Source organism: Diadema antillarum, unplaced genomic scaffold (genome assembly GCF_040938485.1).
Source record: "Diadema antillarum isolate AM-2024a unplaced genomic scaffold, OU_Dant_1.0 seq00000932_RagTag, whole genome shotgun sequence".
NCBI classification, from domain to species: Eukaryota; Metazoa; Echinodermata; class Echinoidea; order Diadematoida; family Diadematidae; genus Diadema; species Diadema antillarum.
In genome coordinates, this window is record NW_027271783.1 from 939,368 (window position 1) to 956,212 (window position 16,845).

At 38.3% G+C, this 16,845-nt stretch overlaps 1 protein-coding gene across 1 annotated transcript in view; it reads right to left on the bottom strand.

Annotated features, from left to right (window-relative positions):
• The window catches only part of LOC139741510 (uncharacterized), a 55,361-nt gene that overhangs the window by 11,291 nt on the left and 27,225 nt on the right, over window positions 1–16,845 (bottom strand). The window contains exons 13-24 of the mRNA XM_071652093.1: window positions 15,908–16,057; window positions 15,227–15,346; window positions 13,836–14,057; window positions 12,442–12,564; window positions 11,790–11,900; window positions 10,302–10,550; window positions 8,331–8,585; window positions 7,247–7,365; window positions 6,724–6,952; window positions 6,203–6,316; window positions 5,555–5,676; window positions 4,577–4,723 (exon numbers count right to left, since the gene is read on the bottom strand). Of these exons, the coding sequence (XP_071508194.1) occupies window positions 4,577–4,723; window positions 5,555–5,676; window positions 6,203–6,316; window positions 6,724–6,952; window positions 7,247–7,365; window positions 8,331–8,585; window positions 10,302–10,550; window positions 11,790–11,900; window positions 12,442–12,564; window positions 13,836–14,057; window positions 15,227–15,346; window positions 15,908–16,057 (1,961 nt within the window). The remainder of the gene's footprint in view (window positions 1–4,576; window positions 4,724–5,554; window positions 5,677–6,202; window positions 6,317–6,723; window positions 6,953–7,246; window positions 7,366–8,330; window positions 8,586–10,301; window positions 10,551–11,789; window positions 11,901–12,441; window positions 12,565–13,835; window positions 14,058–15,226; window positions 15,347–15,907; window positions 16,058–16,845) is intronic.

Here is a 16,845-nt window from a genome sequence, read left to right on the forward strand (position 1 = left end):
TTTCATTGGACAGTGCTTGCATTCACAGTCAGACCGCAGCACGTATGCTAATGAGCCGATCCGGCAAGATTTATTCAGCACTCTCGTTGACGATCTTTGCGTTCGAAAGGTGTCTCGTACGTGCGAGATTTTGCGAGAGTTTGACAGGGCTATGGTTTTCACAGTGTAGCGACTTGTACATACATTCATCATGGCTACAAGTCACGGTAAATTGTTCTCCAGACTTTGATCTTTATTTTGATACTAAATTTGCGTATAATATCGGTTCTTATCATGACGATATAATCAGTTGAATTTGTGTAAATTTTACCTACTTTTCACGGAAGATTTTGTCCTCTAAAGTTCGTTTTTGGTTCCTGACCGGATTAAGAAACTGTTATTTCTGATTTTGGCTTTTTCGTAGAGAGGAAATTTAGATGCTCATCATATATTTGAGTCAAGGAGACGCAAGCATGATTTATACTAGTTTTTCCGTTTTGAAATGTCTGTAAAATTCACTCTTAAGCCAGAAGTATGCTCCACACAAAGTGTACAGTGGCACAGAAGAGCTCTCTCATTGGACAGTGCTTGCATTCACAGTCAGACCGCAGCACGTATGCTAATGAGCCGATCCGGCAAGATTTATTCAGCACTCTCGTTGACGATCTTTGCGTTCGAAAGGTGTCTCGTACGTGCGAGATTTTGCGAGAGTTTGACAGGGCTATGGTTTTCACAGTGTAGCGACTTGTACATACATTCATCATGGCTACAAGTCACGGTAAATTGTTCTCCAGACTTTGATCTTTATTTTTATACCAAATTTGAGTATAATATCGGTTCTTATCATGACGATATAATCAGTTGAATTTGGGTAAATTTTACCTGCTTTTCACGGAAGATTTTGTCGTCTAAAGTTCGTTTTTGGTTCCTGACCGGATTAAAAAACTGTTGTTTCTGATTTTGGCTTTTTCGTAGAGAGGAAACTTAGATGCTCATCATATATTGGAGTCAAGGAGACGCAAGCATGATTTATACTAGTTTTTTCCGTTTTGAAATGTCTGTAAAATTCACTCCTAAGCCGGAAATATCCTCCACACAAAGTGTACAGTGGTGCGGAAGAGCTCTTTCATTGGACAGTGCTTGCATTCACAGTCAGACCGCAGCACGTATGCTAATGAGCCGATCCGGCAAGATTTATTCAGCACTCTCGTTGACGATCTTTGCGTTCGAAAGGTGTCTCGTACGTGCGAGATTTTGCGAGAGTTTGACAGGGCTATGGTTTTCACAGTGTAGCGACTTGTACATACATTCATCATGGCTACAAGTCACAGTAAATTGTTCTCCAGACTTTGATCTTTATTTTGATACTAAATTTGCGTATAATATCGGTTCTTATCATGACGATATAATCAGTTGAATTTGTGTAAATTTTACCTACTTTTCACGGAAGATTTTGTCGTCTAAAGTTCGTTTTTGGTTGCTGACCGGATTAAGAAACTGTTGTTTCTGATTTTGGCTTTTTCGTAGAGAGAAAACTTAGATGCTCATCATATATTTGAGTCAAGGAGACGCAAGCATGATTTATACTAGTTTTTCCGTTTTGAAATGTTTATTTATTTATTTATTTATTGCAATTCTTTATCCAGAGTAGCCTGATCAGCATGAGATATATAAACAGGATAAACTATTACATTTCAAAACAGTATAAAGTAATCACACACATCAAGTATATAAATAAAATAATATCATACAATCATACAGATTTAAAATAGACTAACTGCCGGTCTTCCTCAGGGCTCTGTAAAATTCGCTCTTAAGCCAGAAGTATGCTCCACACAAAGTGTACAGTGGCGCGGAAGAGCTCTTTCATTGGACAGTGCTTGCATTCACAGTCAGACCGCAGCACGTATGCTAATGAGCCGATCCGGCAAGATTTATTCAGCACTCTCGTTGACGATCTTTGCGTTCGAAAGGTGTCTCGTACGTGCGAGATTTTGCGAGAGTTTGACAGGGCTATGGTTTTCACAGTGTAGCGACTTGTACATACATTCATCATGGCTACAAGTCACGGTAAATTGTTCTCCAGACTTTGATCTTTATTTTGATACTAAATTTGCGTATAATATCGGTTCTTATCATGACGATATAATCAGTTGAATTTGTGTAAATTTTACCTACTTTTCACGGAAGATTTTGTCCTCTAAAGTTCGTTTTTGGTTCCTGACCGGATTAAGAAACTGTTATTTCTGATTTTGGCTTTTTCGTAGAGAGGAAATTTAGATGCTCATCATATATTTGAGTCAAGGAGACGCAAGCATGATTTATACTAGTTTTTCCGTTTTGAAATGTCTGTAAAATTCACTCTTAAGCCAGAAGTATGCTCCACACAAAGTGTACAGTGGCACAGAAGAGCTCTCTCATTGGACAGTGCTTGCATTCACAGTCAGACCGCAGCACGTATGCTAATGAGCCGATCCGGCAAGATTTATTCAGCACTCTCGTTGACGATCTTTGCGTTCGAAAGGTGTCTCGTACGTGCGAGATTTTGCGAGAGTTTGACAGGGCTATGGTTTTCACAGTGTAGCGACTTGTACATACATTCATCATGGCTACAAGTCACAGTAAATAATTGTTCTCCAGACTTTGATCTTTATTTTGATACTAAATTTGCGTATAATATCGGTTCTTATCATGACGATATAATCAGTTGAATTTGTGTAAATTTTACCTACTTTTCACGGAAGATTTTGTCGTCTAAAGTTCGTTTTTGGTTGCTGACCGGATTAAGAAACTGTTGTTTCTGATTTTGGCTTTTTCGTAGAGAGGAAGCTTAGATGCTCATCATATATTTGAGTCAAGGAGACGCAAGCATGAGTTATACTAGTTTTTCCGTTTTGAAATGTCTGTAAAATTCACTCTTAAGCCAGAAGTATGCTCCACACAAAGTGTACAGTGGCGCGAAAGAGCTCTCTCATTGGACATTGCTTGCATTCTGTGCTTGAACTTGGCTTGAACTACACGCGTGCCTGTAGGATGCAAGCATGCGCTATGCACGCACATGGCATGAAACCGTAGCAGTGTAATGACGTAATGCAAGCGCTGTCCAATGAGAGAGCTTACTCTTGAGATTGCACGGTTTCAAGCTGACCAACACTGACATCGATGTAAATTTTACTGGTTCCTGACCGGATTAAGCAAGAAATTGTCAAGATATTTACATAGATACAAAGATTAAGAGATGGACTACCAAATAATGCATTTTCATTGAGACGCAAGGTGAATTTGGTATTCTTTTGACGTCTTGAACGTGTACTACACGAATTACTTTTTTCATCATTTTTCAAGCTCAAATTACGCTATGATATTTTTCATTTACATTAATTTGAGTAACATGTGACGATAGCTTACATATTTTCCTTGAAATTGATACCAAATTTGTGAATATAAGGTGCATTTTTGTTGCCGAAAGCCCAAGGACAAAATCCCCTTCCGCAGCTCATTACGTATGCAAGCCTCGAGCGGGCTTGCATACGAGTTGAATAAATACGAGCGAATTATCGGGTGCTGCGGTCTGACTGATAACGCCTGGAGAGATCCTTGTCATTTGATTGGTTGTTTGACATTGATCATTCGGCCTATTTCACTATGACATCATCATCCGTGTAAGTTTGGATCCATACGATTTGGTCCATTGCACGCTCGCCGAGAGCCCAGCACACACGCGTGTAAAACGCTAGCGTTTGCAGTGTGTGTAGTATGCGACAGCGCGCTGGAAGCTTTCGTTTGCAGTGTGTGTATGCGACAGCGCGCTAGCGTAAAGCGCTCAGCGAGCACTCTCTCTTTGTTTCTAAAGTAATAAAACGTCAATTGACAAGTATATATTTTAGGCGTCATATGAAACAAATAATAAATGTTTTTCATTCGTGCGATGGACAGAATATTTCATTCGGTGAAAGATGAAATGTTTGATCCATTCAACTCGGTTGCTCCTCGTTGAATGGATCATTTCATCTTTCACCTCATGTAATATTCTGTCCATTGCACTCATAAACATTCATTATTTGTATACCAACCAACATTTCACGTTATGCTTTGATTTCGTGGTGACACCTAAATAGATCCTTGTCATTTGATTGGTTGTTTGCTATTGATCATTCGTTCCATTTTACTATTACGTCATCATTCGTGCGATGGTGGCTCCATTTACCGTGCAATCTGGGATCCATATGATTCATCCATTGCACGCACGCCGAGAGCTTGGCACACTACGAATGTAAAACGCTTGCGTTTGCAGTTTGTATGCGAGACAGCGCGCTAGCGTAAAGCGCTCACCTCAGTGAGCACTCTCTCGATCTCGCACATTCTCTTTTGTTTCTAAATTCATAAAACATCAAATGACAAGGTTCTTTGTCAGGTGTCGCAAATAACAAATGATAAATGTTTTTCTTTTGTACAATGGACGGAATATTTCATTCGGTGAAAGATTAGATTATTGATCCATTCAACGAGGCGCAGCCGAGTTGAATGGATCTTTCACCTCCTGAAAAATTCTGGCCATTGCACTCATAAACATTCATTATTTGTATATTATTCCTACCTGAGGTTCTCCAGTATTCAAGTTGGCGATGACGGCGGTGATATTTGCGACCACCGCCACATCCTTGGCCGTGATCGTGCTCGAATCAGCGGTTACAATGGCCACGTGACTGCTCACCTCATCGGCTGTGTCTCCCGTGACACCGTCCTGGAGTTAAATGAATAGATTTTCCTTAAACAATGTTAAATGGAAATTCAAAACTTAGGAAATAATATTTAGAATTAACTATTTCATGTACAAGAAAAAATATGAAGGGAAATGATTTGCAAAAACCATGGTTATTGACCTTTTTCATGATGTGTGTTTTGTGGTTTTTCTTCTTTCCCTGTTGGAAAAAATACAGTATTCCATAGTGTGAGAAACACAGTGTGAATACAGTGTGAAATCTCTTCCCACTGTTTAACACTAAATTCGGACATTGTAACAGTGTGAACACAATGTGAGTCATCAATTCACAGTGTGAAACAAAACATTACTATATGAACATTCTGTGAAAACCACACCACAGTGTGGAGTCATCCTCACATTGTTAAATTCGAGCGTTTTCCCATAGTCGACTGTGGATATGTGAACACACTGTGAACACACTGTGGGACAATGTGTACTTTCCAATGGGGTTTTTCTGTTCCTCGTATTCAGGTCAGACATGCATTCAGGTGAAATAAATGCTGTTCGTTTTGTTGATTGACATGATCCTTTAAAAAAAATTCTGATTGCACATAGCTTCTTTTCATTTCCTTTCCAGCGATTCCGTGGTGAGCCAAATCATGATTATGATTATTGCCAATGAAATGCGTTTACGAGACATGTCGGACCTAAACACATGCCAATTCTTGTCCTCTCTTATATCCAAGAGCTCTTATCTAAATTCAATCCACAGTTATAATCACAGTTTGTTCTTTTTATGCTGTATACCGCTCTGCTATTACAGACGGCAAGGGAGGGTATAGGTGGCCTATAGTCAGACAGAGGTACTACCTGTTGGATTTCCGTCAGAACTTCTGTAACATTCCTAACGTCTCCGCAGTTCTCGGACGGTATCCATGTCGCCTGAGAAATTTTGTCTCCGGTGCAGACAGCTGTAGCTATTGGCTTGTCGGCTGGAAAAACGGATCCATTCGAAGATTAAAATTTTGGTAATGAAATACAATCAAAGTTTAAATTTATTCCAGATAACTTACAGATTCCTTGTAATCGTCGTTGTTATACACTGAAAGCAATATTTCACTCATTTCCCATGCATATACTAGCTGCACCTCAGTCAAACAAGCAACAGAGTTATCTACGCCAGTGGTTCACAAAGAGAACCGATCACGAGCAGTATTAAGGTTTTGGGATAATACGTGTATGTTGATCGCAAGTGACAAGCCAAAGTTTTAGAAAGGAGAAACTGGCTAAAGTAATCCGACTGACTGATTAAAATATATGACGAGCATTATAAACACAACGGATAATCTAGGAGAAAAAGAAATCGATTCCTCAACGGGCAATTACTGTCATGAGGTATCCTTGTTTATTTTTGTCTCTCATGCCATAAAAATTGCATCGATCAGAGGCTTCGTGATCGCTTAAATGATTTTTTTTTTTAGCAATTTGACTTGTCAGTATAAAGATAATAATTCATACCATTAGTTGTGTAGAATGGACAGGTTTCGTTGGATGACGTCATAAAGCCAAGCTCTCCTTGTGGGAAGGACACATCTCCGTATTCCGAAGTCCAAGTTAAAGGGTAACAAATCACTGTATTTCAAAGCAGATGTGTTCAATCAAAATGCAATTCTAAATATTTCATTTACATTACAGGAAAACAAGAAATAATAAACTATTCTAATATTAGAATGATAATAATTTTGATACATATGTGTATCAATAAATGATATTAACAACTTTTCCCAACCTACTACAGAAACATAGTAGCCTTTTCCAGTGCGAAAACTTCAAACCCCAATATTTTGCAATCATAACTTTTCGAACTCTCTATGGGATCTCTTGGGAAGCCTTTATGTTTCAGGTGGATAAAAGTAACTAAGTCATGCTAACCATTACTCGAACCCAAGAGTTTAACCTACAGGTATCACCAAGAATACAGTTAGCAAAATAGGCTATGGAAAATAAGTAAAATACTAGAAGATGACATCTATACTCACCCGTACTAGTAATCGTCACTCGTGATGCATCGAAGAGACCGTCGGAGGACTGGGCGATGTCTATGAGAGCGCTGCTGACTTGTCGCTGAAGCTCTGTGGCTGACACGCCGTCATCGTTGCTGGCGTAAATCACCGCGTCGGCTACGACACTGCCTGACCGCAGACTAGAGACGACCACGGAGGGCGAAGCGTTGTCGAAATCGTCACTGTTCACCAGGCCGTTTATCACCTGAACAACGTAAAAGAATGTAATGTGTTGTATAATCGATGGTGGCCACCATTACCATAGGTTACCCGGATGTTTTCCTGAAAGAGAATTGTATTCTATCATTGCATGTTGTATCTTATTGTTGACATATCATAAAAGTCTGTGAGATCGTCATCATTGTGAGAAACCGTGAGATACACCCAGTAGTCCAGGGTAAGTCTCTCTTTCACCTTTTCCCCCTTCTTGTCTAAGTATTAATGTCATATCCAGGTATAGAGTTCACTTTTCATTATAATAAAGACAGTTGTCACTTACAAAGTCGCTAATGAATTGGCTGTGATTCATATAGGTCTCGGAAGATTGGTCGGAAAGATCTTGAGGGCGCCCTACTTGTTGTATGAACACTAGGTTGTTGACGGCCACGTTGGATAGGTCTGTGGGAAAGGAGAGAAACTGTATCAAATCAATCTTGAAATTAAATTAATATTAATCAGTGTTTTAGTGGTAGTAGCCATGACAAAAGAAACCGTGGGCGCATAAAATATATGATCGAATAACTCAATTCTGAATAATTTACACATCATGACCGCTGATCAGTTCAGTTGCTTATTTATAAAACAACAACAATACCTTGACGGAAAATTTTCATCAAGATGATTAATTACGCAATACCCGCTACAAGCTATGAGGATTAGAACCAGCATTGGCTGCCGGGTGGAAGCTCGATGGTCTGTTCTGTGATGCAGGTGGTTGTAGGTTCGAATCCTGCTCGATTATGTATGGCCACGATTTTCTTTGTCACATACTACAAAAACACTTATTTAAGTCGATATAGGGCAATTTGTCAATCAGTTGCAAAAAAAAAAACCACTCGATGCAATCAAGAATTTTTATCAATTTGAATAAACATTCTCATCTATTTAATTTCAAGTCAAATGATAATTAATATGTTAAAGATCCTCATGCACGTCAAATGCAGAGGGAGATTGTAAGACAATGCCGTCATCAAGATACGGCTGTTATCAATTTCACTACTTCGTTTAAAAAAAAAAAATTCGTATGGAACTTCAAATTCATAACTCTGTTATCTAAGAGCTGATTTCCATGCACGTTTTATCATTCCAAACGAATTCAATCTACGTAAGTCGATTGGTATATGGAGTCGAATTACTTCTTGGGATAATACAAGTTGGGAAATAAAAGTGAACAACATTCGACGTAACGTCGTATTCCTGTGACAGACAAAGCTTTTAAGAATGACATTTTCGCGAAATGGGGGACAAAGAAACTGCTTCTACCAAAAGAGACGAAAATGGGATTATCAATGAATTTTTTTTTTTATCAGTATTCACAGAACGACTTAATTGCATTAACTTATCGTAGTATTGTTTTCTCTCACTTTCAATGGTGACCGCTGCTTGAGTGGTAGCCACGCTTAGTCCCTCTCTTCCTTGCCCAACGCATCGGTAATAACCAATATCTTGTGGCGTCATGGCGGGGATGACAAAGGATTGTCGGTTTGTCGTCATCTCGATTGTGACGTTATCTTTCTGCCAGTCAAAGCTTAACACATGGTCAAAGGCACACGTCAATTCGACTCTCATGAACTGACTGACTTCCTGGCTCAAGGGACTCAGACGGACCTGTACAGGTTCTTTGAATTTAAGACAAAGCGCATAAAAAGTAATCATCTCTGACATGTCCAATTAATGATATATAAATCTCATTATGAAGTAATGAAAGCAGCACGTATTAAAGCAGAAGTGATATACTTGTTTACATTTCATTTTCAATTACAACTTATTTTCATAAAAATATCTACATAAAAATGCATTAAAAGAATAAAATGATACATGATACGTTGCTTGGATGTGCAGTGAAATATTATCAATATAAAGGGTGAACGTAATATATTAAGATCAGAACATATCTAAAATGAAGCGCAGAGATATTTGATCAGACGTTCTTTGAAAAAGAAAGAATTAAAACAAGATTGCAACGAAAGATCCCTGTAGAAATCGAGTTTGGTTAAGTTTTATGGAAGTCCTCTTTCGAGATTTCTGGTGATTAAGAACTACGGTCAAATAGCATTTTTGGATACAACATAGGTCTTCGTTTCATGTATATGAAATAATATAATGTACATAAATTATATATATATATATATATATATATATTCTTCTTATTATTATTATTTTTCTTCTTCTTCTTCTTCTTCTTCTTCTTCTTTTGGCAGTCCAACAGTTAGACCTTTTGAGTTTATTGTTGTCGGGTTTTTAAAGAAATGTATTCTCTCTTATCAACGTTTTTTATATCGTCTCACGATCTTTTAGCCTAATTCGAATCGTTCGATCGTCTCTGCGTTTCGTATATTTTATTTTACCTCATTAATTTCATAAAGTATGATTCGTTTTGTTTTGATAAATGTGTGTTTCACTCACGCAAATGTCAATCAGCATACTTACGTAGGTTAACGTCATTGCAGTCTAGGCCTTCGTAAGGAGGCTGGCATTGACAAATGTGTGTTAAGCCAGTGGATTCAATACACGTTCCTCCATTAAGACAGGGGCGCGATGAGCAGGGGCTTGGCAGTGCTTAATAAAGAAAATAAACAAACAAACAAAAACTCTTAAATGAAATTGAGCAAAGGCCACCACACTTATCTGTGACTGTGGCCATCCTTCTGGAATAAATTTGATCAAGTTAATAGTCAAAAGTATTGACCTAAACAATATCCTGTTTTCTTCTTTACTTGCAATTGCTCCATAAGTGAGACATGCATTATTTGTCAATATTGATGACGTGTGGATTACGCGGCATTATACATTTCATAGTCCAGTATGTCATCAGTAATGTACCGATGACTATTAAAAAAGTGTTGAAATTGCACCATGGTAACTTTGTTTCTATTCTAATAATATTTTATGCACGTATGTGTGCGTGTGTGTGTAAGCGTGTGAGTATGCGCGCGCACGCACACAAACAGATGGAAAAAGAGAGAGATCAAATCGTCGTTTGAGAATGATAAGGACGTTTAGTTACCACTAAACCATAGCGTTAAAGACGGAATTATGGTTGTACTTTCCTTTATATTACAGATCGGGGCATGAAAAATTTTGATGATGGTAGTTGTTATTGATATCTCTATCTTAAAAGTGCAGAAGCAACCAAAATTGAATTAAATGATACAGGGCGTTGCACAGTAATAAAGATAATGACTAAATCGAAACCTTGGAAACATTTGGCACTGGGGAAGGATGGGAGGTGAGTGAAGAGGCTTTGGTGCAAATTAACTCCAGAAAAGGAAAGAAAATAAGATTATTTAATGGGTGCTGCATTCAGCGTAAGTATAGTAACACTATTTCCTTACCTTCACAGTTAGTACCGTTACCAGAGTAACCGTCGACACACACGCAGAAATAAGAGCCGAAGGTGTCTCGACACAAGGCGTTTCGATGACAAGAATTCAGCGCAGCGTCCGCGCACTCGTTGATGTTTGAGCATGCGTCGTCCTGCAGTGTAGTCCCAGACGGACACTCGCAGAAGTATTGGTCATGCGAGATTGAAACGCACGTGCTGATCTTTGGACAGTTGTTTGGATATCTGCATGGGTCGTATGCTGTAAAATTTCACACACATCAAATGCACGGGTGGTCAAAGATTTTGTCATGAACATTATGTTTATTCAGTCATGAAAAAGTCGCGTTAGTACTTTCTCATACAGATGACTAGAGTTTACTGGACGAGGTAGTTATGAAGGGAGTTTATGGTATTTAATTTTTAAGTTGGGGTCTATTTTCCCCTCGTCTTAATTTCACCGTTTTTTTAATTTTACGACAAAACCATCTATCTGTACACTTAATTTTGTGGGGCTCTAGAAAATAAAGCTAAAAAAACAACAACCGGAAATCACAGCGCCGTGTTCATTTGCATCTACAGAAAAAAAAAGGTTAAGGAACCTCATTCTTGCAACGGGTGTTCCATTTCCTACATTCACTCCTTATAATGAATTTACCTTTACGTGATATTTTGGTAGAAATTGTAAGGATTATAGAGCATCAACATCTAAACTTTTTAAATCATTACACACTCTTAAATTGCAAGATTTGAATAAAATGTAAATATGTTCCTTTATGCAACGTTTCCATGCTAAAACTCTTTCACCTTATTTACAAAATATGTTTTCTGAGAACTCTGATGTACATACTTATTATACAAGATCGTCAAATCATTTTCATCGATGGCGTTTTTTGACCGATAAATCTAAATATTCGTTGCGTCATACTGGTCCCGTTTTATGGAATACGTTAGAACTGAGCAAATTCAATATACAGTTTACTAATATGTTCAAAAGGCAGTGTTTACAAGAAGTTATTGATTAGTAAGTATTGATTGGATTATATGTATGGATGTATTGGTCTTTCTTCTATTTGTATTATGGTGTTTAATCTTTTTTTTTCTTTTTTGTTATGATTAATTTGATTTTTTTAAAGTGATTTTCAAATGATTATAACGCGGGGTATGTGCAACATAACAAGTCTATTCTGGCTTTCTACGCGCATACCATTTTCCGATCAACCAAACACATAATGTTAATGAGTTTCTGTTTTCTATGTACCTGTAATATCTGTTTTCCCGATGTGTTCTTTTATTCTTTTGTCTTTATCATAATCTCACCTTGTTTTGTTGCCGTTTCCATTGTTTTTAAACTCATTTTTTTGTACAATTTGCTCATATTCACATGTATTTTCGTATATTATACATTGAATCGGAAATAAAGATTGAATTGAATTGAATTGATTATAATATTGTTCTGCTGAGAGGAAAAAAAATAAGAGCAAGATAGAATTGTCCTTACGAAATGAGCAGTTCTTGCCGTCCCATTCGTCGGTGCAAACACAGTCGTAGTTAGTTTGTCTATTTCTCGTACACGTCCCGTTGTTCAGACAAGGATTAGGGTTGCACCAATCTGGGTTGCGTGCAGTAACACAAAAGGTACAAGTAATTACATGTACAAATCGACATGCTCTGCTATCTCATGACATGACGTCTCGTATATGCGCTTGACCGAAAGATGTAATGTGCAAATAAATGTCCCTGTAAAATCCTTGTCAAAGAAAAGAACGGGAGAGAATGGAAGAAATCGGATAACATTTTGTATGGTTCAGGGCTGACCAAGAGTTGAAAAAAGAGAAAATAAGTACATACAATGTATATCAAAGACAAATATATTAGCTGGAAACATATTTCGATAACATACAGATACATTCTCAGATGAGCCTTAAAGAATTAAAAAAAAGTGAAGTGCACTGCTTTAGTTGACCAGGGTGGTTGTTCCAAACGTCGAGACGGTAATGTCTGACTGGTTTCTGAGCTAAAACAGTTTTGGGGTTCACAGGGTGATAATCTGTCGAGCGACGAGTTGGATATGTGTGCGTATGTACTGCACAATTGTTTGTTTTTCGTTCTCTTGAAATAGTGTCAGGAATCTTCTCTGAAGTAAACCTTACCTATCTCGCAGCGATATCCGTAATATCCTGGCTGGCATAGGCAGATGTAAGGTCTGTCCCCAGACAACATGGATGAGCAGTTTCCTCCCGAGAGACACGGATTGGCGTTGGTCTCACAATATCCTGTGATGGCATATAATACAAGTATTGACGCGATTCCCCAAGTCATTTCGAACACAAGATATCTGAAATAACCATATCTGAGATTCATGCGTGTGAGTGTGTGCTTGAGGGCAGTGGTGGTGGTGTTGGTTGTTGTTGTTGTTGCTGTTGTTGTTGTTGTTGTTGTTGTTGTTGATGTGTGTGTGTGTGGGTGTGTGGGTGTGTGTGTGTGTGTGTGTGTGTGTGGGTGCGCGCGCGCGCTCTGTTTCTTCGACGAAATTATGTTTTCTCACAATCGCAGAAAATGTTTTCTCCGTCAATATTTTTTCTTAAAAGATCGCTGACTGTTTTCATCCTTTCATCAAATGGAAAGATTATTTCACTGTTATACATCACAACACCGTAAACATTTAAATTGGCATGGGTACACTGCCAGACTGCAAAAAATAGGGTGTTAAATATGAAACATCGAGCGGGTTTTAAATTTCCGGTGTTCATTTATGGTGTAAGATTAACGTGTCCTGGTGTCACTTCAAAATATGAATCTTTTTTTTTTATAGGTAGTTATTTCCTGTTCTTCTTGTGCATTTTGAATTTCAACGGGACGAACAAGAACTCCCCGTTAAAGACCTCATTTTGGGAAAAAAAAAATCGAGAACACATTTACACCACAGTAACACCAGTGGGGTCTTCTATTCACACCGGGCGGGTTTATACCATTAGAAATACATTGTATAGCACCAGTGTAAATGCCAAACATGTAATGTCAAATCAACACCATGTAGTGTTATTGTTAAATCAATACCGGCGCAGTGTCAAAGATATCACCAGCTACATTGTCAAATTAACACCACAAGGAGCCAGGTAAAACTTTTCAACATCATCACACTATATACTTTCTACAACTGTCTGTGTGGTCCTCTATTGACACTGGTTTGTGTTATATCTATTATCTGTGGTGTTAAATCTAACACCGATTTTCAGCAGTGTATATCTCTTTCGATTGTAATAACACAGGTTGAAATCCGCCCACCCAAAGTACTCTACGCCTGCTAAGAGAAAATGACTTCATCCTATACAATTTCAAGTTTTCCATAACAAAACACACCTCAATTCGGCACCTACACATCAAAAATGGAGCGATTAATTACTCATTGCTTTGTTCGCATACCTTGCTAGTAGTAGATATAATTCACCGTCTGTGATCTGTGATTCATTACCATGAGGTTTTCGCTTTTTTTTTTTTTTTGTATACAGCATGACTTCACTTCATCCAGACTGGTTATTCGTACCGATAATAACTGGAAAGCTGCAGTTGGCTACGTTGCCAGCCGGGTCGATGGCCGTGTAAGTCACCACGGACCGTCCGATCGGGAACGTATCACCTGACTGGTGGGTTGATGTCAAGGTAACAAATCCGGAGTTATCCGAGGCGGTTGGTTCTCGCCATGTGGCCGTTGGAGAAATGTTTTCTACACCAAGCGGACAACCCTCGATCACTGGTGCATGAATATCTACAATTGCAATGACATGTTAATTATTTTAAGGAGATTACTAGTATTGTTTTTGGACAATTCTCCTAGGGTCGTGTCCATCCTGGTGTAAGTGCTACATTTCCTAAATTAAAGAAAAAAACAATATCTACAGATCACATACTAGAAAGAGATACTGGTCAGATAAATATTGCATAATGTGAATAAAGTAGGATCCCTGCTATTAGTCCGGCAATGAATTCCGTTATTACAGCCTACGCTATTACTGTAGCTCGGAATAGATTCTCCATCAATATCAATGTCCTATGACGAATATGCAGGCTCTTTTGATGAAACACAGCCATGTGCACGAGAAGTAGTGTGTCAATTGACTGACAACAGATAATATGGGGTCATCCCACGAGACCGACACCCACGAGTAATACAGCCCACGAGTTCGACGTTACAAACAGGTCCATGTGTCATACAGCTCACGACTCTTTCAGCCCATGAGTTCGACACTAGGCAAATAAAGCCCATGAGTTCCACACTATAGGTAAAAACAGCCCATGAGTTCGACAGATACAACACGAGTCTTAATGCGTCGGTCTCGCGGCCTTGTTCGTTGTGTTGTTAGCGTATTGTCGAATTCATGGGCTGAACTCGTGAGCTGTATGACTCGTGGGCTGTATGACTCATGGAATGAATGATTCGTGGGCTGTATGACTTGTGGGTGTCGGCCTTGTAAAGTGCACCCGATAATACAATATCTGAATCCGAGGCTTATAGCTTATAATAAAAAAAACAAGAATAGTTCTATTGTCTTTATAAAATGGAATGATGGAATGATGACTGTTAGAGCTATACAAAGGTAAGACCCATATTTACATCCCTATAAGCTGTAGGGCCTAATCCTTAAGGTAACCAAATGCTTCTACTCACTTTCCTGCAAGTAAGAATGTAGACCACAGTCTGACGGTTCTCACATTATATTAAAAAGAAATGTGCTGTTCTTATCTTGTGTGTTTTTGTTTTTCAATGAAAATGTCACCAACGTTTGGTACAACCGTAATCTTCCTGCTTGAACTAATGAAAGTCTATGGATACAATTTTATGTAGTCCTGTATAATCTGGTTGGGATGCACGACTAAATTAAGTACTTACGGGAAGGTAATAACTTTCAGAACGTAGACAAAATGAAAGAAACTTGCCACTGTCACAGCGCTCTCCATGGAATCCTGGTTGACAGGAGCAGATGTACGGTCTGTTCCCAAACAACAGGGAGGAACAATTTCCAAAGAGACATGGGTTGGTGTTGATCTCACAATATCCTGTGATGATGATTGATGAAGGAAAACATTGATGTGGAAGTCATTTCTGAGAAAGGATATTTTGTGACCTTATTATTTTTCTTCTAAACTCTTTGGTTTTCTTTGAGAGAACATTACATTCTATTTTTTTTTATTATTATGCTATTCCATTGAATGTTCTTTGTAATCAATATTTTAATCTCACAATAGCCCAGATGTGAAAAACACAAATTGTCAGACATTACAAGATTATGAGATAACACCTGGGTGAAAGCACTCTTATCAAAAGTGACTCGATCGCCCATATTACCGCAGTTACACGACATTCAATTGTAAACCATCAATTAATACGTGGAATCGTTCAGCTATCGATACCCTTAAGATATTTCTATTTATAACAATCATGTCAAAAACTTAATTTAGTTTCGTAGGTACTTCTGGTTGTCAGCACGGTGTTTGCGTCTATGTATAAGTGTGTTCTGATTAATTTGTTTATTTATTTATTTTGGTTACTTCTAAAGAGAATCTGAATTATGATTAACTGCAACATGTCTTCAATTTAGTCAGACTGGTTATTCTTACCGATAATAACTGTAAAGGTGCAATTGGCAACGTTGCCGGCTAGGTCAAATGCTACGTAAGTCACCGTGGACCGTCCGATCGGGAACGTATCACCTGGCTGGTGGGTTGATGTCAAGCTTTGGACTCCGGAGTTATCCGAGGCCGTTGGTTCTGGCCAAGAGGCCGTTGAAAAAATGCTTTCCACCACAAGCGGACAGCCATGGAACACTGGATCCTCAATATCTGTATAATGAGCCATTTTGATTACTATCTAGGATATTTGTAAACTCGTCGGATTTGTCTTTCCCCTTTCGAACGAATTAGCAGATCAATGAGCAACTTGAAGATGAACAGAACACAATGGGTCCTACATGAAATACCTACTATAAGTCTTTCACTGCAAACTGGCCAATATTATCTTTATTCTCTTCTAGCATCAAAAAGTAGGGGGAGTTACATTATACATTCTTGCCATTTTGCCTTTCCTGCAACTGCAGAGGAATACGTTTAACTCCTCATTATCGCGATAACATGGACGAAAACATTCCGGGAAATGCGATTTGACATACTTTGTAGTACATGCAAGATATTGTCCTACTGGCTTTTTAAATTGACACTGCATTAGAACATGATTATCATAACCTACGAAATACGGATCGCGGCAAAGGGCTTTTACACACTATAAACACATTCATTTATCCGTAATATTCCTGAAATTAGCTCTTGTCGATTCACTTTTTAGAAGAGTTTGATACAGAAAATATATGGTAGCTCTTCGTTTGCAAAGAAAACTGTTCCTTTTTCTTGATTTTAAAAGGTTGATCTTTTTCAAGTGCAAAGATACAGCTTCTTTTTCAGTTGGGATACCCTTTCTTTCATGTATCATGACATCACATTATTTTTCCATTGCAAACATTACCCGGGCAATATTTCTTACCACGTGTACAATTTTCTCCTTC